Here is a 27,043-nt window from a genome sequence, read left to right as displayed (position 1 = left end):
ATTGAAATTTTCGTCGACTAATAAAAACGAGACGAAAATGTTAGGGAGGAACGATTTGGGAAGAGATTCATTCAGAACGAATCTGCCGCGTGGATTGTAGGTTAGATGCTTACATATGAACCCATGTTCTGCCGATTTGTGCTACTCTGTCAGATTTTGCTACCTCCCATTAAAACAGTGGGTAGTACAATACGATAAACAAAAAATGCTACCTGTAAAGTTATGGTTTATTACTGTCTACACCTACCACAACCCTAAACCTACCCTTACAGGAATGCAAATACAGTAATTATGTGTTATATTCGCGGTTGTATCTAGAAGGGATACAGCTACAGGAAACCTACAATAAATAATTTTTTCTACCTATTAGATTGTGTTTTATTAAAGTCTACACCTTCACCAACACTAAACCTACCCTTACAGTAATGCAGATACATTAACTGTTGTTCAGCATGAGAAAAAGGACGCAATAGTGATGTGCGCATGCACAGTAAACCCTGGTAGGAAAATCTGACGGGCAGGATAAAATGTCAGGACACTGGCGGGACATAAGCTAAAATACACTTGCTGCACATCGCATAAAACGGTCAAAAATATCAATATGTGGGAGTAAGAGAAGAACAGACATATAGATAAATCTGACGACGCAAGAGAACTCAGTTCGGTCCTGGTTTTCTGAGCGCAGACACAGAAGCACACACACAGAAAGCGCGTCTTACAGCGCGTGAATACTCTTTTGTGTCACATGAACGTCATCTATATAACCTTTGGTGTTTCATTAAAAAGAAGAAGATGTTCTTGTTCTTTATGGGAAGTGGTTTTATTTAATTTTAACATAAAGGTTTGTTGTGTGTCACTGCAGTTAAATCGGTGTCTATCATGATAAAACCTTAATATCAAACCTATATAATGAGTTTGGAAATTTTAGAGAAATGCTTAATAAATGCACTGTAAACCCATTAGATTTTATCAGACTAAATTTACTGTAGATTTAGTCGACTAAAACTAAAAACAATTCAGATGACTAAAATATGACTAGAACTAGATGGCATTTTAGTCAAAACACTATGACTAAAACTAAATCAAAATTTGCTGTCAAAATTAACACTGTTTTCATTAGTAAGTTTGCATTTTCATCATTAAAATAAATGTAGGTTAATGTTGTTTATTATTACTATGTAATTTCACTTTTAGTCATATAAATTATGATTTAGTACAAAACATTTTTTTTCTTAAAAACTAAAACAAAAACAAATTTAGTAACACTTTAGATTAGGGAACACATGTTCTATTTTAACTAATAGTTTTCTCTCAATAAACTCCTAGTTTGCTGCTTATTAATAGTCAGTAAGGTAGTTGTTAAGTTTAGGTATGGGCTGGATTATGGGATCTAAAATATGGTAATGCAGAACAAGGCATTAATATGTCCTTTATAAGTATTAATAAACAGCTAATTAGGAACTGGTTAATAGTGAGAACTGGTCCTTAAAATAAAGTGTTACCACAAACGTTTATACTTATTTTACTTTTAAAATGATATACACTTGTTTATGATGGATTTCAACATCATTGTAGTAATTTTGTATTGCCTTAAATTTATGCTGATTTTAATTTTAAAAACCCATAAAAATTACAATAAAAATACCATTATAAAACGGATAGTTAATGTGCTTGATTATGATTGGCTGAGCAGCGTTTGACGCCGTTGTAAAATACTCTATAAACACACACCTGTGACCTCATTACAGCGCCACCGCGTCTTTATTGCCTGGTAACCATCCTGCTGATAAACACTGCTGGGGAACTACATTTCATGGCGGAAGAATGATCATTTGAACATTTTTATTTCTGAATGTTTATTTTTTGAAAGTTTACCAGGTAACCTTTTCATAAAAATGTTGATACCAACCTGTAAAAGGATTTTAGATGATGCTAACTCTGAACCAGTTGAGGGTGAACCAATTACAGGGCAGAGCTTTAAATTTACGAGGAAAAAAGTGTGTCCCATTACAATTTAAACAAATGCATTTAAAAAATAAATAATTTCTTAAAGATGTAGTTCATCTATTCACCCAAAACATTGTTGCTTCAAAAAGGTCATAAAGAGATTGTAAAAGAAATCCATATAAATTGAGCGGTTTAATTTTTCTTCTGAAGAGACACAATCTCTTTCTATGATGAACAGATTTAATTTAGGCTTATATTCACATAAACTTTGATCGATGCGCATACATAACACACACAAAATATGTGCACATTAAGCACTGTTGAAGGCTGTCTCAATTTGAAGGATCCTTGGAATGCAGCCTTCGTTTCACGTTCTTTATTCAGCATATTTTCAAGTCATCAAGCATATCCTTCACATTCTCTAATCACGAATCATTCCGGTTCACCAAAAAAAAAAAAAAAAAAAGATTTGGAGCAAAATGAATCAGGACTAGGCTCGTCCGATTTCATTCTTTAATTAAAGACCAACAAAATGTGTTTTGGAAACATTTATGGAGCCGTGCGCAGAAGGAGTCTAACCTAGAGTCCTCAAAGGGACTAGACTAGAAAAGATGCATTTGATTAAGAAGCACCTTTGGTCAGAGGAAGCTCAACCGTGCTTGCTTGGTTCAGTGAGGTTACTTTGAGCTTCTGCAGGAACCAATGAGGTTTGTTCATGGTCAGATTTTTCTGTACCCTTTTCATTGGTCATTGGACGCCTATGTCGTTGCACTTGCTAGGGTGTTCTGGGTGGTTGCTAGGGTGATGCTATGTGGTTACTAGGGTATTCTAGGTGATTGCAGGGTTAGTGTTTTTAACAGTGGTATATTTGGGCAGTATTACGCGGACAGGAGTGCGAAATGACTCTATGCTGACATATGCGATATCTTTGTTGTAGTATCCTCTTTACGGTCAAGGAGATTGTAATGGCAGGCATTGGCGCTGCTTTGATCTCGAATAAGTGTTTCAGTGATATGTTCAGGTGAAGAGTTTCTCATAGGTTAAGCCTAGTTTTTGAATGAACTGGTTGAAAGAAGGGTCTTATAACTTGCTCTCAGTCATTAAGACGGTCCCTGGCCGCCACCTACTGGTCAATAATGTAACCTGCACTAAAGTCGCTGTAAAATGTATTACTGCATAGACTCAGGGGCGGACTTAACCAATAAGCCAGGACCCAGGGAATCAGGGGCCCCATCTGTCTCGCGCCGAAAGTACTGCTGAAGCAAGAACTGCTGCGCACTCATACAAATGCACGAATGCGATGACTGGAGACTTTCGCTTGATAATAGATTACTTTTTCTATTTGTTTCTCGGCAACCCCCTTAAGAACACTTGGAATACGGAACGAGTTGCATTGGGATAATTTAACGACATTTGAAGCCTTTTTGTAAAAAGATTGACGAAGGTTACAATTCATTATTAAAGCATTTTTGTTTAAATAATGTCTTCTTTTGTGATCCGAAATAAATAAGCATAATATGGCTTTAGAACAGCATCAGGTTGATGAATTATTTAAGTTGTGAAGAGGTAAATAAAGTGAGCAAAATAAGGGTTAGGCGTAAAAGAGCATGCATAGTTATTGTGTTGGAGCCCCATACCTGAGATTTGCTTAGGGCCCCCAAATCACTAACCCCGCCCCTGCACAGACTACCGGCCTGTCTAAAACACAGAGTGATACAAACGGTGAAAAATCCCAGTGCTGTTACTGGTGGAATATCAGCACTCTTGGAAGACTTTCGTCCAATCAGATTCAAGGACCAGAACTTACTGTGTATAAAATTAACTACCAGCCGTTACAGTTGAATATCTGTCATATCTCTTGTTGCTTGTATATAAATGTAACTTTATTTGTCAGAAAAGGGTAAATCTCCCATGTTGAGCAACTTGTCTTAAAAAAAAAACAACAAAAAAACACATGCAATAATTGTTCTCTCCGATTCTTTTTTTACAGGGCGACTTTGAAGATTCTGCATGAGGTTAGATTGTGGCCAGACCGAAATGAAATGAGTGGCTAACGACTGACCTCTTCCGCTGCACCACCACCACCACCAGCAACCTGTAGCATCTAACCAGTGCCTCTTCACCAGCCTGATACACACCCACACCCACACCCACATACACAGAACACCATCAGACTGTAAGTGTGCCCAGCTTCAGTTCTCAGCTTTCTCTCTGGTTGATTAATGAGTAATATCAGGCTTGTTTAACAGTCAGTTGAATGCCCTCTTCCCTTCTTTCTGAGATAAAATAATAATAATAATAATAATAATAAATACACCACCCGCTACAGAAGAGAAACGCATCTGTTTGCACCATATACTTTGTGTGTTAAATGGACACATATATAGACTCGACTGTATTTTGACCGCATCACTTATAAAATCTGTCAAGAACAGGCCAAGGTCATATTACAAATCAAAATCTTCAATTTTAAAACCATTAGTATTTATTTTGTTTTTCTTTTTTTACATTGTGACATTATTTACAGTAAAGCACGTTTCCCTTCAAATTGAGAAAAACTCTTATTGTCCATGTTCTGTCTGAATTCTCGATTCTGATTGGCCGGAATGTGTTTTGTGGAGGAAAAACTGATTCTAGACCAGCAATTACAGGCAGCATTATCACAGAGCTGTATTCCCTGTAATCTGTAATCTGTAGTTATGTATACAAGCGTCACATCGTGGTCAGAGGACGGCTAAGCTTTCAGCAGCCTAACACTGTTTATTACAGTAATGAGAATATAATGAAAATCATCACTGAAAGTAATGAGAATTCTGTCAGATCTCAAAAGGAAAATGGATGCATTAAAGTAATGAGAATTTGAGGGTGAGGGTGGGGATGTGCTTAATTGTCATGAAAATAATAGCATAATATTTAAAAATGATTGTGGTCCTAAAATATGCTTTATTTTCTTTTTGCAAAATATAAATCCTTAGTTTTTGATCTTTTGATTTCGGATGAGTTAGATAAATGCACTCATCAACGTTGTTGTTCTCCCAACAGATTAACAGTTCTCTTTCTCAAAGGATTCCTTTATGAAAGAGAAGTAAACTTTAGCATACTTTCAAAAATATCTATATACTTGTATATAATTTTGGACATGTTTTTGAGACATTTATTTGAATGATAATTGCAGTTGGATCTCTGAATGCAATTTTATAATTCTGTTTGTTTTTAAATAGATTTGTAATTACACATTTGTAATGAAGAAGTTGTGATTTGGTACTTTAAAAATGTATTGACTTTAAATGTAATACTAAGTAACACACTACTGTAAAAATGATAATCAAGTACTTTACATGTTAGTGAACACATCTTTTGTAAAGCACCACAAAAGTTATTCAAACATAATGATTTAAAATATAATGAGAAACTTAGTCATGGAAGTGTATTCTCTTTGTGTACACATTTGTTGCCTTTTATTTCATTAATATGATATCTGCAAGTACAGTTTATTTACAATATATACTTATAAAACTAATCACTCAAAGTCCAAAAAACTAATAAGTAGGGCTGCACAATTAAGCGAATTTATCACGATCACAATTATGGATTCCACAATTATGTAATCATTCAAAGCGATTAGGCAATTAATCGCTCAAAGTCCAATTATGTTATTCTGCATGCTTAAGATGCATTTTTTACTTTCTACATGTTATCTTAAGGGTTTTTCCCATTATTTTTAGTTTTAGTATAACATTATAATACCATTCATATTTTTACTTTTTTATAATTTAAAGAAGAAGCCAATCCGATGTATATTTGACATTTGAGGCTTAATACTATAGAAAAGCACTAAAAGTTTTTCAGCTAAAGTGTTTTCAGCTTGTTTATTTTCATATAAAAATATGGCATGCAGTTGCATCAAACAATGGTATAAACATCATTCGATGTAAATTGTGATAATCGTAATTAATAAACTCAATCACAGTTTAAAGTTAATAATCGACAAATATAAAATTCATCATAATATTGCACATTAACAGTTAAGTGCCCTACTTTTTCACAGGGGATTGTGTAGTATTGTCGTATATAAAATTCAGTATAATTTGGCAGATTGACATCACACCATTTATATATATATATATATATATATATATATATACACACACATACTGTACTTGTGTACAGTACAACACTGGTATCATACCAGCGTTGATGAAATCAGGACATCACCACCTGTGTTCAGTGTGTATTTTTCCCTCTTGGTAAACAATGCACTCTAAGCAACATACACATAATGCGATACTTTGATTAATATCAATATTCCTAGTTCATATAAATCATGCTGCTGTAAAATCAGGTGCACCACAATAGCTACATTTAGACATTTTCCAATCCAGATCAAACTAATTATTTTGCAAACCATTCCATCTTTTGCATTGCAATTCAGACTAATACTGAATAATACGTTTATTTTAGGAATAAAAAAAAAAGGCAGTCTTAAAACTTCTCCTTTTTTTTAGAGGCACTTGAAACACTTCTGTCTGATCTCTGATGTCATTATCAATCCTGAATCAAAAGCAGACCCGTCTTTAAACTTGCCTTCAGGAAATCAAGGCCAAGACTTTTAGGAAAAGCATAATATAATAATATCTTGTCTGTTTGTGTATCATCTCAGTGCGTGGCATTACCTGTTCACATCCCACTCTTACACTGTAAAAATCTGGGCTTTGCATGTGTCTTATAAATATATCTAGATTTATTAAAATTGGATTCAGACATTAGAAATACAAATATTGTTTCATTTATTACCACGGTCTTGCTGCGTACCATTGGTTTCACAACAAACAAAAAAAAAATAATTTTTTTCATCAAGAGGTTTTAAAGTTTTACAGAAACGTGTCTAGACGGACACAAGCACATGGTTTTTCTTCTCCTTTTTCTTCTACAACTCTTTGCTTCGATAACCTTCAAAAATGATACATATTTCATTGCCGTATTATCCTTGCAGTGTCATGCTTTAAGTCTCAGAGGTGGCATACTTGAAATCTGCTGTTTGCTATGGATCCTAAATGAATGACCTGCTCTGCTAACCCGTCTTTTCACATCCTTTCATGCCGCACTAACATTTAAATGCTCTTGAAATCATGAAGTGAAGAAATGACATTTTAATGCTTTCTTAGGAATAGCAAACACTCGCTATTTCTGAGATTGCTGTTGAGGGAGTAAGACCAAAGTGGTAGCAAAATGACAATGCGTAGAGCTGAGAAGTGCTCAGAGAGGAATGCACGTGGAAAGAGGAGAGAGAGAGAGAGAGAGATGAAAAGAAGCAAACAGTGTGTGCTTTCAACTTTGCATGTATGACCATTTTCAAGTGTTAAAACTCTTCTGGGCATTTTTAAGAGTTTCAAAGCCTTCTGTTGAAAAAGGGTGTAGCGCCTCGCAGAAAGTAGACATTTTGTGTCTCTCCAAAACTCTTTGTATAGACTGTCGCGTTCTTTCAGATGCAGACCAGCATGCATGTGAGCTTCAGAGAGGTCTGAAAACGACTCATTGCACGAATCATGATCCCATGGACCCATCTGGCTAGATTGATTTGATTTACTCATATTTTTTTTATTTTATATTTAACGCAATGTGAAACACATGCAGACTAGCTCAAGACTGCCCTCTGTCTGTGAAAAGAAAGGGGTTTTTTTTAGGTCACTGCTTCCCAGCCTCTCCACTTTTCATAAATAATGTCTCCAGTGTGCTAATCTGTGATAGTTTGGTAGGATTTACTGAAATGGCCCGGCGACGCCACCTGTTAAGTTATAAAGAGCGACATTGATTATTCAGTGTGTTTTGCAAGATTGTTGCTATTAGGCTAAAAGCTACAGTACATATTTATGATTTAATATCATCTCATGACATTAAACTAGATTTATAAGATATCGTTATTTTAAGTGTTAATGCTGATCTTAGGTGTTTTCAATCCTAAAATTCTTGTTCTGTTTTTAAACCTTAAATATGGATAGTTGAAAAATAACATGGACGTTACCTTTTTCAACATTTTAGGTTATAATGTATATTATGTAGGACATGGCGTGTATTAAATGCTTAAAGTGGATTTGCTTTCATTTGCATTCATTGCTTCCTTCAAATGGTTTTGCAGTGTGACAATACGAAAAGTACAAATATTCCACACAGTATTTGAACTCTTAAGAAAAGTACATAAAAATAGGGCCCAATGTACTGAGTTAATATGAAGGAATTAGCCTTTTAAATGCTGCATTTATGCAAATAAGTAAAGCTTTGAAAGGATGAAAATTCAGTCTTCATTCTTTCTTCAGTGCAACATAAAAGACATTCATTGTTATAAAAACAATGAATTATGCCTAATTACATACAAGTAACCCTAAGCCAAACCCTAACCTTATAGTAAGTGCATGTAGTTCATTAATATTACTTAGTACTTAAATGTGTAATTACACTGTAACAAGGACACCTTAAAATAAAGTGTAACCCTAAATTGTAATTTTATGCATTAGAGTAAGAGGGTTATTTATGTGTGTGTGTGTGTGTGTGTGTGTGTGTATGTGTGTATGTATATATATATATATATATATATATATATATATATATATATATATATATAATTAAGGTTCTCTTGATTCTTTTAAACATCTTTACACTGATTGTCTGCTCTTCAGATCCATAGAGACACAGTGATATTCTCAAAGACCATTACGTGCTCCGTTCTAAATCGATGCCTCATATAGTAAGAGTTATATATAGTTACAGAATATAGAGACAGACAGTAAACATATTACCCATAAAGTAAATGTTTTAGTGGTTGTGGAGAGTACTGGCTGTAGACAGTAAAGACATTATTGGCATACCAGATTCAGTAAGTGGCCTACTTTTCTTTTTTTTTTTTTTAATAGTATGTGAAATTCTATATTATGCAGTGATTTCAAAGAGTAGTAGTGCCACATCGATGTCAGATTTGTCTGTCTGATGAAATAGACTTAAGATCACAGTTAAATATTACAGTTTTTGTTACTTCCATTTCATTCTTCCTGATGGAGGATACAGTATTCTTGCAGTGTTTGGTGGAATGTTTGGAATAGAAGCCTACTTACTGAGTACTGTATACTGATTTTTTAAAAGAGTATTCCTCAGTACATGTTATGAAGAGTAGTATGCCACTGTACTTGGTCATCACATGACCTCACTATATTTGTCAGATGACCTCATTGCATTAGGATGCGGTGTCCAGTTACTTAATCTTAAAAATTTAGCATTAGAAATCCATACGTGTGGGCTGTGCTATATAAGAGGTTTCCAATCCTGTTCCTAGAAGGCCACGGTCCTGCAGGGTTTACCTCCTGCAAAAAAAGTCATCAAAACATTAAGTAATCACATGTATATAAACTACCGCACTTCTCTTACTATTGCTGCAGAACAGTATATATCACAGGGGTGAACTGTAGTATGGCTGTTCAATACATTCTTACAATTTCTGCAACACTTTAACAGGGCATAATCTATTCTCAGAATGTCACAGTGATACTCTCTGCTGTTAGTTACATTCTGGCAAACAACATCCCGTGACCATTTAGTCCATAAGGGGGAGACAGAAAATGAATACACATTCTACAGGAAATGTCACTGAATGAAAGCAATAAGACATTCCATAAGATAATGCAAGACTGAAGCATATGCCTGTGGTTATCTATGGTTTATTTATTGGTCATACTCAGCCTATAAACACTCAAGGTAATTCATGTGCATGCCTAAAGCAGTGGCAGTCTATTATCTACATATTTAACAGCCTACACTTTATCTTAAAAATTTTTGAGGAAGAAAATATTATAATTCTCATATATTTGTGGCAACTCATTCTGTTTGAACTCTATTATATCATATCTATTATGTAATCTAGTATTTCTATGGCTTTCTGTTTTCTTAAATCGTTAAATCAAATAGATTTTCTGATGGTATGCTCTGAATCATATAGTGAATTAACATACTTGAAGACAAATATAGGGAATGTTTATACTGATGCGATCAAAGAATGTTAAAAAAAATGTGATGGAAATTTCTATTTTTTTTTCTTTATTTTCTATTTTCCATATTGTATATTCTCTGTTTGCACAGGTGTTGGCCTTCAGTATTTTCTCTGTGTGTGTGGCTAAAACTTCTAACAGGGGAATGGAAATGGCTGTTTAGAACGAATCTGAGATGATTTTGTTGAAGGTCATACATGTAATAGTTGCAAAATTAATTACCCAGTATATAGTTTAATCATGACGATAATATTCCCATGCCCTTCCCGTCTGCATGTTGACGCAAAGGGTTTCTTACTCTAAGCAGCGGAGCGCCCTGCATGTCACTGTGTGTTAAAAAGTGACGCCAGAGAGTTTAGAGTGAGAAAGTGTAGCTTACAGTATTTGTTAAAATGCTTTTATGGTCGACGTTGAACTAAAATGTTTCAGAAAATGCATACATCACGTGAATGACTTTTTGTGTTTGTGTTTGTGTCTGCTGTGCAGGTGACATCAGGTGCAAGGGGATGACCGAACGCATTCACCACATTAATCTCCACAACTTTAGCAATTCTGTACTTGAGACCCTCAATGAGCAGCGAAACCGCGGGCACTTCTGTGACGTGACGGTTCGGATCCACGGTAGCATGCTGCGAGCTCACCGCTGTGTGCTGGCTGCAGGCAGCCCCTTCTTTCAGGACAAGCTGCTCCTGGGCTACAGTGACATCGAGATCCCCTCTGTGGTTTCTGTGCAGTCCGTCCAGAAACTGATTGACTTCATGTACAGCGGCGTGCTGCGGGTCTCCCAGTCCGAGGCCCTGCAGATCCTCACGGCTGCCAGCATACTTCAGATCAAGACCGTCATCGACGAGTGCACCCGCATCGTTTCGCAGAATGTGGGCATTGCTGGACCTGGCAGCTTTTCCGTCGTCCCAGGCGACTCGGGGCAGGAGACGCCTCGGGGAACCCCTGAGTCCGGCACGTCCGGCCCCAGTAGTGATGCCGAATCAGGCTACATGCAAACATCTCACCAGAGCCTTGAGCGCGTTTACTCCTCGCTTTATTCCAACTGTTCTGGGTTGGGCCTGCAAAATGGTACCCGTGGAAATCGCTCCCACTATGCCAGCGCCGTGGTGAACGCCAGCTACGACTCGCCCCTTCCACTACAGCAGAAGGAGGGAGGGCAGGACCCTGCCTGGATCACACGCATCCACGAGCGCTCGCAACAGATGGAGCGCTTCCTGGCCACGACAGAGACTACACACTGCCGGAAACAGCCTCGTCCCGTGAGGCTCCACACAGGTGATATTCACATCAAGCAGGAGCAAGGGGACGAGTACACCTGCTACGGGCTGGAGGACTGCCGCGAGGACAGCGAGCAGCTGGAGTGCGTCGAGAGCGAGCCCAAGGGCGAGAGCTTCGACTCCGGCGTCAGCTCTTCCATCGGCACGGAAACGGATTCTGTCGAGCAGCCCTTCATGTCTGGGTTCGCTCGAGACAACTGTCCGAATAAAGGCCTGCAAGCTGAGCGGGGAACCCCTGTGCAGATCGAGGTCAACGATTCATCCCCCGAGCAGACCCAAGAGTCGGTGGAAGACGAGAATAGAAACGGTCCTTCTCAAGAGAGTGGCGAGCTCGGAATCCATCAGCCGCCACAAGCGTCCCAGTCGATGCCTGGTGGGCCGTACCTGCGGCCAGGTGAGCCACTTACCAGCAACCTGCGTATGCCCCTCACCCTGACCAGCAACACCCAGGTAATGGGATCCGCAGGCAACACGTACTTGCCTACACTCTTCGCAACCCAGTCAGCCAGCGACAACAAGCCTTTCCTCTTCAGCCTGCCCCAGTCCATTGGGAGTCAGCAGCCCCAGTTTGTGGCAGTGCCCTCTCCCAGCATGCCTCCGTTCCCCGGTGGACTGACCGTGCCACCGGGTGGAAGTCAACAGCAAGGTGGTGCTACCGTGGGACAGCACGGGGAGAAGAAGCCCTACGCGTGCACTCTTTGTTCCAAGACCTTCACTGCCAAACAAAACTTCGTGAAACACATGTTTGTGCACACAGGTGAGTTCCCTTGGCCTTCATCTCTGTATGGTTAACTAGTTAAGTTGTGTCCAGTTATATCCATAAGCTGGTCTGAAACACTTTCGATTCAAGGTGAATAATTGGTAATAATCAGCGCTGTCAAACAATTAATTGTGATTAATCACATCCAAAATAAAAGTTTTTGTTTACATAATATACAGTGTGTGTGTGTGTGTGTGTGTGTGTGTGTGTTTACGCGTATTATGTATACACTACCGGTCAAACGTTTGGCATCAGTAAGACTTGTAATGTTTTTTAGAGAGTAAGTCTCTTACTGTCATCAAGGCTGCATTTATTTGATCAAAAATACAGGGAAAAAAATGTTAATCTTGCAAAATGTTATTACAATATAAAATAATGGTTTCTATTTTAATATCCTTTAAAATAAAATTTATTTCTGTGATGCAAAGCTGAATTTCCATCAGCATCATTACTCCAGTATAAAGTGTCACATGATCTTCAGAAATCATTCTGATATGCTGATTTATTATTAGGATTATCAATGTTAAAAATATATATATATATTTTTTGGAAACTGCGATACTTTTTTCTGGATTCTTTGATGAATTAAAAGTTAAAAAGAACAGCATATACAAAATATAAATCTTTTCTAATAATATAAATGTTTGCTATCACTTCTTAACAATTTAACACATCCTTGATGAATAAAAGTTTTAATTTCTTTCAACAACAAAAAAGAAAGAATAAAAATGTACTGACTCCAAACTTTTAAACTGTAGTGTATATTGTTAGAAAAGATTTCTATTTTAAATAAATGAATCAAAGAATCCTGAAAAAGTATGACAGGTTCCAGAAGAATCTGAAGCAGCAGAACAGTTTCAGCTCTGATAATAAATCATCATATTAGAATGATTTCTGAAGATCATGTGACACTGAAGACTGGAGGAATGATGCTGAAAATACAGCTGCGCATCACAGAAATAAATTATATTTTAATGTATATTAAAATAGAAAATTGTTATTTTACATCATAATAATATTACATTTTTCCTGTATTTTTGATCAAATAAATGTAGCCTTTTTGAAATTGAGACTTCTGTAAAAAACATCAAAAAACCTTTCTGATCCCAAAATTTTGAGCGGTCGTGTATACAAATACAAAAACATACATGTATATATTTTAAAAAATATTTACATGTACATAATTCATATATTATATATAAATATTAATATTTTGTATATATATAAAACATATTTTTCTCAAATATATGCATGCATGTGTGTGTATTTTTATATATACATAATAAATATACACGGTACACACACATATATATTATGTAAACAAAACTTTTGTTTTGGATGCATGTCAGTCGTTTGACAGCACTGATTGTGAAGTGTCCTTGTTGGCTGTCCTCTGTGGATTAGGTATTATATTATAAGCAACCCAGTCCATTTCAGCAGTGTGACATCCATCAGGACCTCAAAATTATTGATATGATTCTTCAGTTATTGGGCTTTGAGATACAAAATCAACTAAACCTTTCCCTCAGGCTTAGCTGTACACAGAATGTACTTGAGCTGTTTACCAAATACATGTTAGTTCCAGCTGTGTCCATGCATATAAGCAGGTGCGATCTGGTTTTATGAAAAAGTCTGCACTTTTTTTTTTTGACATGCCTCAAAATCATTGACATTTTAGAAAGGTGCTTTTTATCCAAACCAACGTTCAGCACATCTTTGAGCAACAAGTGACATGTCCACTTGTTAGAAGCCGAGATGAGATTCTACAGTAGAAGTCATCTCTTCAGGAGACTGATTTTTCAAACTATTTATTAGCAGGGCATATTCTGAACCCTTCTCTTGTGACGAAACAGTTCTGAAGTGCACAGTAATATATCCTGCCTTCAAAAGAGCATTCAAGTATGGCAACGTTAAGTTTAGTAAGATAATTAGATTTGACTCTGTGATCTCCTGAAGTAGATTACTATGCAATTATGGTCTGTCTTCAGGCCAAAAACAATTCTGTGTATTCTTATATGTTTATTAAAACAATCGGATGTCTTCAAACATGCTGCCATAATTGAGTCACAGGAGCTTTTATCATGCAGAATATGACATAAGATTGTCAGATGTTATTGCCTGTGACCTAGAAGATTGAGGCTGCTAAAAACATAAATATGGAAATAACTGGCCAGGTATGGCCTTCGAAGGGAATGATTTATACTGCAGAGTTTCCAATATTTTTAACAAGTTTATATTTCACTTTATATGTAGTTTACTGAGATAAAAAAAATTTCTTTACTGTAATTTATACCATCATTTGGTGAAACTGGCACAGGATTTACTCGTTTCAAAAAGGAACTTTTACACCAATACACACTTACTTTCTTGTGATTTGTACTTTTCTATCATAATTCTCTCTTTTTTTTCTACTAATGTTTTAAAATGGACTTTTCTTGTTTTCCACTAACGTCTTTTGTATGCTCTGCAAATGTATGGTACAGTTGCAGTTATTTCTAATTAATTCTCTGTATCTAATCCAATCAATTTTCAGTAGAAATTACCACCTCGCAAGCTTTACATGTCATTCCTGACTGTAATAATGATAACTGACTACAAACCTTTAATCTAACTTTAGCTTTTTCAAAATAATCTGATGTGTTTTGGATAAGAAGAGGAACGTCTGTGAAATTTCAGTGTAGCTTAAGCGTGTTGGCTGTGCTGGCCTTTTTAGATTTCGAAATTTTACATTGCTGTTGCTAGGCAACCACAGCACTAATTAATTCCATAATTTAAATTAATACATTTAGCAAGTAGTTAGTAACCTGCACGCAAAGTTCAACTTTTCAGCAAAAGTTACAGTTGAAAGCAAGAATGAGGAACAACCTTTTTTATTATTATTATTATTTTACCTTTTAGAATGGTAAGCACAGAGAATAGCATGCCAAATTGAGTATTTTTTAAAAAGGTGTTATCAAAAACCAAAACATAGACATTATGCAATCAAGAAGCATATTCGTTCCTAATAAAGAAGTACATGTATGTGTCAAATTTCAGGTCTGTAGCTGTCGCATTGCAACCATAGTCCATTTCATAATCACCTGCATGCAAAATATGGTAACTTTTCACCATGCAGTCACAAAAATGAGAAGTCACAAAGAAGAACCTGCTCAGCTTTGCTGCCTGGATCTATAATAGCATGATCTGTGATGGGACAGTGCTTTATGCAGGAGGCTTTGGTGAAATCTTTGTGCTCTGTGCTCTTTCAGGTGAAAAGCCGCACCAGTGCAGTATCTGCTGGCGTTCGTTCTCGCTGAAGGATTATCTCATCAAACACATGGTCACACACACAGGTGTCCGAGCGTACCAGTGCAGCATCTGCAACAAACGCTTCACCCAGAAGAGCTCGCTCAACGTCCACATGCGCCTGCACCGTGGAGAGAAGTCCTACGAGTGCTACATCTGCAAGAAGAAGTTCTCCCACAAGACCCTGCTGGAGCGCCACATGGCCCTGCACAGCTCCGAGACCGGAGTCTCCGGGGTCTCCGGGGTCAGTGCCGCAGGGAGCGCCGGAGGCCCCGCGTCCATCCCGGTGCCGATGGCTGTTCCCGAGCCGGGAGCAGGAGTGGTGGCTCTCGCCATGCCGGTGGGAGTGGGCGGTGCCGGGGGTGGAGTCGGGGGCGGAGTCGGAAGCACCGGAGTGAGCGTCGCTGCGGAAGCAAGCTGCCAGGAGGGGACCACCTACATGTGCTCCGTGTGCCCTGTCAAGTTTGACCAAATCGAGCACTTCAATGACCACATGCGCAAGCATGTCTCCGACGGATAAGTACAAATAAAAAAAACATGAAAAAGAATGAAATGATTCAGAAAACGGCACTAGATTTTTTTTTCTTTTCTTATATTGGGGCATGAAGAGTAATGAGTATAGACACTGGCACATTAAGTTTTCTAGAAAAAAAATAAGCGTTTAATTTCTTTTCTTTCTTTTTTTTTTTTTTTTTTTTTTGTCCTTGCTATTCTTAAAGAATAAAAAAAGATGGTGGCCTTAAGGCTGTGTAGTTGGATGATGATCCACTGGCTGGATCCATACTACTGGCCTCTAAATGTATGCTTTCCTTAAATACTGATTTATGTGTTGAACACTACCGAAAGGCCTGCGAAAGAACACACAAGAAAAAAAAATTCACATGCGCGCACACACTCAGACATACCCACCAACACAAATACACAAAACCCATGCATGCACTCACACGCACAAACTACTTATACACACTTATATATGGTAGAGGTATTTTGTACGTCTGTGTATTTGTGCATGTGAGCGTGCGTGTGTGCACAAAATTAAATATTGCAGTGAATTTTTTAAACTTGTAGATCTTTTCCCATGTAGACCGTATTGGACACTATAAGCGTCCAAGCTTACTGTGGTATAGATTAAAAAAAAAAAAAAAGAAAGAAAGGAAAGGAAAGGAAATTAAAAAAACAGATTTGGCTCTAGATTCGTCCTAAAATAACGATGGTCACATGTTTGCCTTTTTATGTGCGATAAGCATAGGAGAGTTGTTCCGATTTGACACTGGGTTTTTATTTATTATTATGGCATTGAGGGATTATGATGTTGATGTTGTCAAGGTACAAGCCAGTTATACTAACTGTACTAAAATGGGAATTTTTGAGTGGCTAGATGAATGAATGACGATTATAATTAAGACATTTTCCTTTTCTCCCGACACACTTTTAGTTATTTGATGGTTCAGGTCAAGTTTACAAAAAAAAAATATATATATATATATATATCAATGACAGTATTCGAGCAAAACCTTTGAATGCCGTTAATAATAATTTCCAATTCGTTTTGCATACACTGCCACTAATAAGACGACTGTTAGTTGACCTCCTCCGCTTCAAAACGACTAAATGTGATATAAAGTTTCGAGAAGCTGATTTATTCTTTTCAATTTGCTCCATGGTTCTCTTTTTTATTTTTGGAAAAAAAGAAAAGAAAAAGGAAAATGGCAGATTTTAGTATGCAAACAGGCCCGAAATCCAAGTGAATTGCTGCTCCTCACGTGCTCACTTTGAGACTGTTATCAGCTGTAGAATCCCACATTATGTGTGGATATTTCTCTAATTATTATTATTTCTCAGTGACCGTGGTAAACGTTAAGCTATTTGGAGCTGTGGGCTAGATGAGATCAAAGTGAACTGGACAGAAATAGCCTCCTAAATGCATAAAAATGATGTATGTCCTGTTAGCGGCGACTGCTGTGACTCAGTTGTTTGGGCCGGTGGGGTGACTAAAATGCACTACTCCTGTTCCTAAAGCCCCACCTAGTGGCTCAAACAGCCGTCCTGGTTTTTGCCTGATGGGACATACAGAACAAGGCAACAGAAAAAACATCTACTGAACCACAATAAAATCAACACGGTCATTCTTCTTTAATATACCACAGGGAGAAAACTCTCCAAACAATAAGAAACATTCCCAGTTTTACCGATATCTAGACATCGTGTGTGTATTTCGGAAGTGAGTTGAAAAGGTTGTGTTTTTGGTGTTACGTCACTCAGAAGCTCTGTGTTCATATTTGGCTTTGTTATACACGTATTTTATCGATATAAAAAGACTCATCCGCCGTGCAACTGCAATCTGGCAACTTTGCTCACTTATCTGAGATAAGACACACCTTGGAAGTGTAGTTAAAATGATGACAATTTATTTAGACCTTTTCCTTTTTGGAAGTTGTAGGTTTGAAAAACAGTGCTACTTTGCACATTTACTTCAAAATCCTGTGCTTAAGCATCGAATTGTTTTACTTAAGAAATTAAATTCTATGATTTTCTTTTCATTGTTTATAAAGGAAATATCTTTTCTTAAAAGCTTGATAAGAGGACTGCATTGTTTTCTTGCATATATGTTGCACTGCTTAAACCAATAAGTGCACTACTGTTACCAGAGATGTTCTAGTTTTTAGAGATAATCTTTTTTTTTTTTTTTTATCAAAAATATAACCATACATAAACCACTTGTGTTTGAATAGCTTTGTTCCTTTTTTTGATTAGATGATTACATTATTCTTGGCTGTGTTATCATCACTTGCTGTTGTATTTACTTTGTGCTCTTTATGCAAGCATTTTTTGTTCTTCTCCTCTTTATTTATATTTAAAGCATTGTGAGCTTATCCCTGTCCGATCCTAACGATGTACACCACTTCCATCCCCATCCCAACACTATCCCAACGCAGTTAATTCATTGAAGCAAATGCTCCGTTTTCCTCTCATTCATACCAAACTAAAAAAAAAAAAAAAAAAAAAAAAAAAAACATCAAAACCATAAAACCACAAAAAAATATTCGTAGTGTATGACTAAATATATGATACATGTCTTTTAGAACAAGTACGTTTCTACAAGAGGGTCTTTGTGCAAAGCTTTTTAGTGCTGTCTAGGGATCAAGCACATGTCTGTATGTGTTTGTATGAGCATGTGTGTGTGTGTGTGTGTGTGTGTGTGTGTGTGTGTCCCTCTGGTATGTCTCTATGTACAATTTGTGATGCCTGAACTGTAGGGCTTCCTTTGCAATATGCAGTACAGGTACGGCAACAGTGACAACATGTTATCTTACATACTTAGGAGTACATTTGGTAACTTTCTCAAGAACAATTACTACAGTAAATAACACGAGGAACGTCATGCTGTTAAGGCCCTTGCTTTAAGTCTGAATAATATGATCTGGCCTAACCCAATACGATGATTCTGTATCGTTCTCCAGTGCTTTCAGACCAAACACTTTTTAACTCAATTATGCTGCAAAGTTTGGCCACAGGCTGTGTTGTATCGGTCTGAGGTGCTGCCTTAGACAAGCATACTTGTCGGATCTACGTATTGTTTTATTTCAGCTCGGTGTACCATTTTGACAGTTGTGTTGTTTGGTAGCGAACTGAGAAGAAGAAGAATGTTCCTTTGGTTACATTCGGTCTTGCTGTTATAGTTTTGTCGGTTCTGAATCGTTGTGGTCGCACTTGATATAGTCCAGTAGATAATCCAGTTTATTTTTGAATTAGAAATGTCATTTTTTTACGATTCAGGAACCGTCCATGTGAATTTAATCTGCAGCAATTCACAGAAACGTTATACCGGAACATATATGTGACCCTGGAGCACAAAACCAGTCAGAAGGGTCAATTTTTTGAAATTGAGATTTATACATCATCTGAAAGCTGAATAAATAGCTTTCCATTGATGTATGGTTTGCTAGGATAGAACAATATTTAGCTGAGATACAAATATCTGAAAATCTGGAATCTGAGGGTGCAAAAAATGTAATACTGAGAAAATCACCTTAAAAAATTGTGCAAATGAAGTTCTTAGCAATGCATGTTACTAATCAAAAATTAATTTTTGATATATTTATATACCCCATTAAATATCTTTAAATATATCCCTGCGACTTAAGACTGCTTTTGTGCTCCAGGGTCACACATGTCTCTAAAAGAAAAGTCAGGCCTGCAGAAACATTCACATTTCTACACATTAAAGCACTTAATGAGCGCCACCAGAGAGCAGAGAAATCAATATCACTTCCAAATAGTTTGCTGGATAAGGTGTATTGTTCAAATAACATCCGTTTTGGGGGTGGACTTGTATTGGCCATCAGCTGTGTCTCTTTACAGATAGCCTTAATCATGTTTGACTCAAGCGACCAAATGCACTATTGCTTGTGAAGGTGCTGTTGCAATTTCTAGCGTTCATTTCACACAACAGGATTTATATTCAAGAGAAGGGCAGAGAAGGCAACCTTGCAATACAGTATTGGATTTATGAAGTACATATAGCTTCATGCAAACAGCTGACTTCTCTTCTCATTTCGGTATCGAACCATGCGTTTTAACCATGCATGAAGGCAACAGCGTCACCGGTCCTAGTATCAGGCTTCATATATATACAAGCTGTGTTGAAGTGAGTGCTATGAGGCTTTAATGTCCGATATTACTGTTACTCTGTGTTTGTTCATATGTAAAAAGGAAAAACAACAACAGCAACACAAAACAAAACAAAACAAAACAAAAAAAAGACGTTCTATTTCACAGAGACTTTGTTTAGCCAACATTGTGTAGTTTGTGAAAGTGTAAAAAATGTCATAAATGTCGTAGTCTACTATCCATTGCATCTAGACTGGACACCGAAAAGCACTATGACGATCACTTCTATGGCTAGTTCAGATAGACTTTTTACATTACTTACAGTATATATATATATATATATTTACAGTTCATAAATGTAGAGTTAGCTTTTATTTTTGTTTTCTGCTTAAAATTGTAATTTTACAATACATATTAATTTTCTTCAGTGTACAGAATAGATACAGCCTTCTCTTTGCTATTACAGTGAGTTTTTGTTGTAGGACTACCACCTTCTTTTCTCCTTGCTTTCTAACAAAGGTACTTAATTTATAAAGAATATCTATTCCTAGAGTATAGGCTTGTGGGCACAGAAGAGACCTTGGAAAACATCACCAATGTTTAAGTAGGAGCGAAAGAGGTTTAGAGTGAATATTACTCAGAACAGTTGTGTTGTACGCTCAGAGACTAAGCTTTTCCATAACATACAAACTATATCATGCATCCTATGATAAAGCCCCACTCAAATACTTTAGTCCGATTCAGGCGGCGCAATCTAACATCGCTGCATCGAAAAGGTGTTTTCTTCTTCGAACGAACAAACACAAAACTAAATCACGACAAGCTAGAGTATCCATGTCTTCATCAGCATCTACAGCAGACAGTACTGTAACCAAAACAACACCTAACACTGTACATGTGGAGCTTTACAATGCCTCTCCTTTGTAGAAGAAAAAAAAAATGATGATGAAGTGCCTCTTTTTACAGATCCAAGCTTAATGAAGCTCACGATAACACTGTTATTTTTATTCTGTAATAATAATGCTTCACAAAACAGTAAAAACAAAACAATATCCACTGCCTAAAACGAAACACACACATAGTTTTGTCGAGGCAAGCATGAGGACTACCAGCAATAATAATGACAAAAATAGATCTCAAATGTCACAAAAAGTCATTTAAGGACCACTAATAAGTAAGGGTGTTTTATTATGTTTTAACCCCTGAAATCACCAAAATGAAGCTTATTTTTTACTACAATATACAGTGTTATATTGTGTCCAAAGTGCCCCTGTTAAAATGATTAATAATAATAATAATAAAAAAAATTTGCATATGTATTAATTTCATTTCATATTTTTCAAACCTGCCTTTAGAATTTTATAAGTCGCGTATTTTAAATGCCCTATTGAAAAGTCTGCATTTTCAGTATGCATTTTATTGGACGTTTATGTATGTGTACAAAACTAAAACTAAAAAAAAAAAAAATGTTCTTCCTACTCTATTTCCTCTTCTTCCTCTCTTCCTCTCGGTTCTTTCCTATAGATGCTGAATTTTTCCTTTCGAAGATGTTAATGCTGTATGCTTTTGAGCAGTCGTTGTGATACATAATCAACACAATATAGTGTGTACCGTAATCGATATTGCGATGGTTTATGTGAAAAGAGGTCATTGTTGTTGTGTGATAAGATTTGCTGTGTAAGGGCGAGCTTATACAGACTACTCTGTAAACTACAGACAGTTTTTTAAAGAATATAAGAGAGAAAATGAATACCGTTTTAATCTTTGTAGTCAGTAGACAACTATACGATATGTTCAATACCAAATTTATTTAATCTTTTTTTTTTTTTTTTTTTTGATTCCCGCCAGAGGTTAGATATGTAAGCATGCTTGTGATTACACACTTCTCTTTCTGCGTTACAGCTCTGAATGGTATTCACTATGGATTATATGATATTCTTCTGCTTGTATCATAGGCTCAAATCCAAAGACAAAGCATTTACTCTATTTATGACTACAGAGTTTGTTCGTTTGTTTTTCAGAAACAATAGAAGATTATACATATATTTACAGGACAAAGTACAATGCAGATTTTAACAGGAGAAGCAAGCAAACGTAAAATATCTTTAGATGAATCATATATATAAATATATATATGATATTTCAGATACTGCAGTTTCTTTACTAATCACATAAGGCATACTTTTAATAATAATGCTGACTACACAGTTTTAAAACATGATGTGCATGGAAACACAAGCGTGCTCATGTCATTTGCATGTTGAGGATCGCTTTTTCTGGGCCACTGAAACCTGGAGGTTCATCTCCCGTAATGAGCCTAGTAGGGATTTGGATTAAGGGAGCGGATAGTCTGCATGCTTTTTGGGACACCCACAGTTTGCAACAAGGCCATTTGCAAAAAGTACTCAGTGGATTGTATTTGAGGGCCGGCAAGGAATGGACTACATGTTTGTGAGCTACATGTTTTGTGCTTTCTCTATCTTCCACAACCAGTGCATACACGCAGAAGCATCAATCTGCCCTGTTAGTTGACACATTACACCTCAGTTCACCAGTAACAGTGTGTTTCTGTATAATTAATCAAACTATTAATCAACTAAACATCAATTTATGAAACAGGTTTTGTTCTGCTACTACAGTTCCAGACTCTAAATTTCCTAAACAAATAAACTTTTCGTATGGACGATAATCTGATGTCGCATTCACCCGGTTGGATTAAATTCAAGAATAAATGTTTCTATGATTAGACACATTAGTAAACTTCCACCACGTGTCTACAAAATGTTTTCAGATCATTTCATGATAACAGGTACTTTCGTGAAAATTTGAATCGATTGATTATATACCAAAATAGGCATATTCACATGTATTCTTTGGCAAATGCCTTAGTGTAACAAACAGATAGCTAGAGATACAGTATAAGGACCTCTTTAATAACATCTCTTAAAATGACCTGTTTCACAAAGTTCACCATTAAACAAAACAGGATTTCAGTCCAGCAGAAGAGCAAATCTCTCCATTTGATTTAGTGGTTATTTGATGTAGTCTATTAGATTGACCCAAGATCACAGTGGATGCTTAGATTTCCCCGCATTTATTCAACACACAAGAAAAGACTTCATACTAGCTGTTTAGACACTACACGTTTGGTAAGCACTCATTCTAATACCATTCTTATCTGTCATTTTGATCTGAATTTAGTATCATCATACGCTAAAACACTCCTCTAAATTGTCTCAGTGGCTTAAATCTAGTGAGCTTTTTCACCCTCCTTCAATGTATTTTCTTTAAGCATTTTACTGCTTAGAAATGTAGACATAACAACATAAAATGTGCATAACGCAAGGAAAAAAAGACCATGTTTATAGACCTGTCGTCACAAAAATGTAAAGTTTTTCAGATTTTAACATGGAAATGCTGTAATTCAACTGCTCCTTTGCACTCAGATGTTTGGGGCCGCTCAGTTCTATTCAAATACAGTTTGTCTACAACAAAACATTTTTTATTTAAAAATGCTTTGGGAAACTTTGCATAATATCACAATCAGTTTGGCATAGTTCCCTTGTTTTGTTTTTTTTTACTTTATCCTTTAATGTTCTAACCTTTATTTTAACCATTCTTATTGTACCAAATGTGCTATTGTTTGAGCAACACAAAGCAAACCAATTGAATAGTCCAAAGCTCCGAAAGTCATTTGAACGTAATTCATTTGTTTTAATGTTTATATTTCATCTTGGACTCTGAAAAAAGTTAAGTCAGACAAGCTGAGTTTATGTTAACACCAAAGAATTCTGTCAAAGAAACATACTGAAATTTGATCATACTTCTGAGATATGTGCATCATTTCTCATTATGTGCTATGATAACTTGTCTTTTGATTCCACAGTGACTCCTTTAATCAGTTTTCGATTTGTAAAAGTTAGTTCTTCAGTAAATATGATTTGCTTCTGTAACATCAAACATGAAATCAATTGCACTGATGCAAGATAAACTGATGTGTGTTTATCCTCATATTTTTCTTTCTTCATTATTTCAGCTGCTCTGCTTCTTGCAGTGGATGTTTAGATCCACATGTTATTTGTCAGCATGGACCAAGCGTTTTATTTCTGGTGTTTGCATGTAACCGTTTCATTTACCAAAAGCTGACATTTATAGAACGGCTCAAACTAATTTACCAACATCAAATGAAATATTAAATACAATTAGTAATGGATTCTTTTTGCATAAATCAACATAGAAGTACGTGAGAGATTAGTATCACCATTTTATCTTTAAGGACCAAATTCCCATTTTTCTTTTTTAACATATTGTGATATCATATAATCAGTGTAAAAAAGTAAAGTGTCATGTGAATATTTGGATTTTACCCCTTGACAAATAAACAATGTAGTAAAATAGCTTATTTCTACTAACGTTTTTAGCTCTGTTGGTCCAGATACCCATTAGGAAGACTTTCATCCCTGTTTTTGTGCTATAAAAATGTTAAGGTGACTACATAGAAACCTAACAGTTTTCAAAAAGATTTGGTATTTTTCACTATTTAAAGCCATATCTTAAGCCTTGTTTTATTCTTGCACTAGCACATAATTTATTTTCACAAATTTCATATTGAAGCATTCAAACTGAGTGAATGTGGAGCTGTTGTAGTAAAGGTATTAAACATCTTACAGTATTCAAGCAACCGTAAAATCTAAATCTGCAGTTGTCATTTTAATTTGTGTTTAAAGTTACTTTGTCCAATTTCTATTATCGTTGTGAAAAAGTTTGTTTGCTTTATAATACCTGCTGTTTAGAGATATAAAATAAGGTTTTTTAGAGTGTGCACAAGGCCATTTTATCATTTATTTTTATATGTCAGACACTGGACTACAATAATTTTTACAAATTTGTGAGACATCAGTCAAGCCAAGTCAAATAGTAATTTGATTTGTATAGGGCTTTCATGAACACAAAGCAGCACAGCACACAGATTTCTTACACGGGGTTGTCTACATTCAACTGTCTCTAAATTCACAGTTTGTAGGGAAAACACCAGTTTTTAATCACCCTGAATTTTCCCCAATCATTCTACAAAATCTAGGAAAATTTAAGAATTGTAAAGAAAACCCCTCGGCAAAGTTATTGCATGATAAAATGTCAAAAGCAAACCACTTCAGCGAATACAACACCTGAGAGAAACCACTAAGCATAAACCACAGTTGATCCCTGTAGCAATCCTCATTGACCACTTATCAAACCAGAAAAGAATTTTGCACTAAAATGATTCTAAGTCTTCTTCGATAAATAGCAATAGAACACTTAACATAAACACGAACCAACCACATATAACAGCGAAGGCTTTCTGTGCTCTTTAAAGATGCTATTTTGTGTCTTTTTTTAAAAAGACGTTTGCATTATTTGTTTATACAGATACAACAATGGAGATGTGTAGTGATGCTGAGGCTGTAAAGTTGGGTAGAAATGCTGATAAAGAAAACACATATAACATGTCCGAGTTCTAGGTACATTAAATGATATGCTTCCTGTATCCTCTTGCGATTGTTCTGAACATTTCTTTTACAAGCTCCGAGGAAAAGAAGAAGGCTGTCCCAGAAACATGAAGACACTTCTTTTTGTGGTGTTTCATATCCATATAGGCCAACTTGCTTGACTCTGGGGAGAGATGTGAGAGTCGGAGACCTTCCGTTGAGTGCAAACATATACTTATTGCTTCTTGTTATTAAATGAGTTGATCTTTTAAAAACACTTTGTCAGTACTGCCGTGTTTCTGGGACTTTTCTGGGATTTCAGAGAGGGATGTTTTGTCGGTCCTCTCAGAACGGTTCTTTTCCTTTTTGCCGTGAAATCCACACTCAAAACCTACTTAAAGTCATAATCCATAAAAGAAGAAAGCGTGATTTCAAACTGGAACGTCAACGGTTTCCTATGCCTAACTATAGGTGATCAGTAATAACTTCTAGCAATTATACGTAGTGATGGTTTTTGGTTTTTCTGGAAATAGTGGCTTTCCTGTTAAAACTGCTTCGTGGTGTTATTGAAAGGTGTTGCAGTTTGTCTCAATATGTTGAGTGTTAGAGGAAGCATAAGTATGTGCCTTCATGTAATCTTCTTGGTGAGCTTGTTTTTATGAAGAAGCTGAAGCCAGCCAGTTGTGTTTGCACTAAAACCAAATTGCTTTCGTGATGTTGGTTATTTGAGCAAGCTTGTTGCGTCACTTTAGCAGTATGCATGAGGGTGAGCCTTGGTAAGTTCTAGGGATAGCGCTCGTGTCTTTTTACTTCTAAACTAGTGCAGCTTAGGAAATCCCCGGAATAGTATCTCTGCTTCGTTCTGTTTCATTTTCATCAAATCATCCCACCACGTCATCGTGTCTTGCAGTGACATATTCCATAATGCGCATACAAAGAAATATAATATTGCATACCATACGATATTAGAGTATTTAACATGTCTGTGGAAAAGACTGTCACACATTTCTCTGAATCAGTGGGAGTGCATGAGTTCACGAGGTCGCCTCAAGACTATTGGTCATGTTATTATTGGTTCTTTTGTGCTGTTTTGAACTAAGTAAGTTTGTGTTGCATTTGTAATTTATTTCTGTTTTGTTCATTGAAACCTAAAAAAAAGGCCTACATGCTTTTCAGTCTTACAAATGCACCTTATTCTCACCTGTCTGGAACAGACAGGCCTTGTAATATCTCTAATTTAGCACCTTACTACACAGCATGATTTCACTTTATGCCAGTTTTGCTATACTTCCATGCATATGATTTGAAAGAAAAATAAAACCTTATATATTTTGTGAAAATATTTAAAGGGATGTGCCAAAGTTTGGAGGCGATCTCCCTTATTTGTATGTTTATTATGACTTTTTTTTCTTTTCCTTCTGCTTCAGTTATTTCAGTGGTATCTCATGTAACCTTTCTTACAAATGTGTTTAGAAAAAAAAAATCAGCAAACAGTATCATTACTTGCCATTTTACAGTAAGCCCTGTATTTTCACGTATATTTACCAGTGATGTGTATTTGTTATTAAACAGAAAATAGCCGTAAAAGCTTCATTATGTTACATAATATTGTGACTTTTTTCGAAAAACTGTGAAGACTTGCATATACTTTATACA

At 36.2% G+C, this 27,043-nt stretch overlaps 1 protein-coding gene across 3 annotated transcripts in view; it reads left to right on the top strand.

Annotated features, from left to right (window-relative positions):
* LOC109088377 (zinc finger and BTB domain-containing protein 20-like) overlaps positions 1–16,907 on the top strand; it is a 54,411-nt gene extending 37,504 nt beyond the window's left edge. For all 3 annotated transcript variants that reach the window (XM_042757101.1, XM_042757099.1, XM_042757100.1), the window contains exons 2-4: positions 3,938–4,123; positions 10,467–12,020; positions 15,272–16,907. In XM_042757101.1, the coding sequence (XP_042613035.1) occupies positions 10,487–12,020; positions 15,272–15,828 (2,091 nt within the window). In that variant the 5' untranslated portion in view covers positions 3,938–4,123; positions 10,467–10,486 and the 3' untranslated portion in view covers positions 15,829–16,907. The remainder of the gene's footprint in view (positions 1–3,937; positions 4,124–10,466; positions 12,021–15,271) is intronic.
* The last annotated feature ends 10,136 nt before the right edge of the window (positions 16,908–27,043 follow it).

Source organism: Cyprinus carpio, chromosome A5, assembly GCF_018340385.1.
Source record: "Cyprinus carpio isolate SPL01 chromosome A5, ASM1834038v1, whole genome shotgun sequence".
Lineage (NCBI taxonomy): Eukaryota > Metazoa > Chordata > Actinopteri > Cypriniformes > Cyprinidae > Cyprinus > Cyprinus carpio.
Note: the sequence above shows the minus strand (reverse complement) of the source record. Positions and strands in the feature narration are given on the sequence as shown.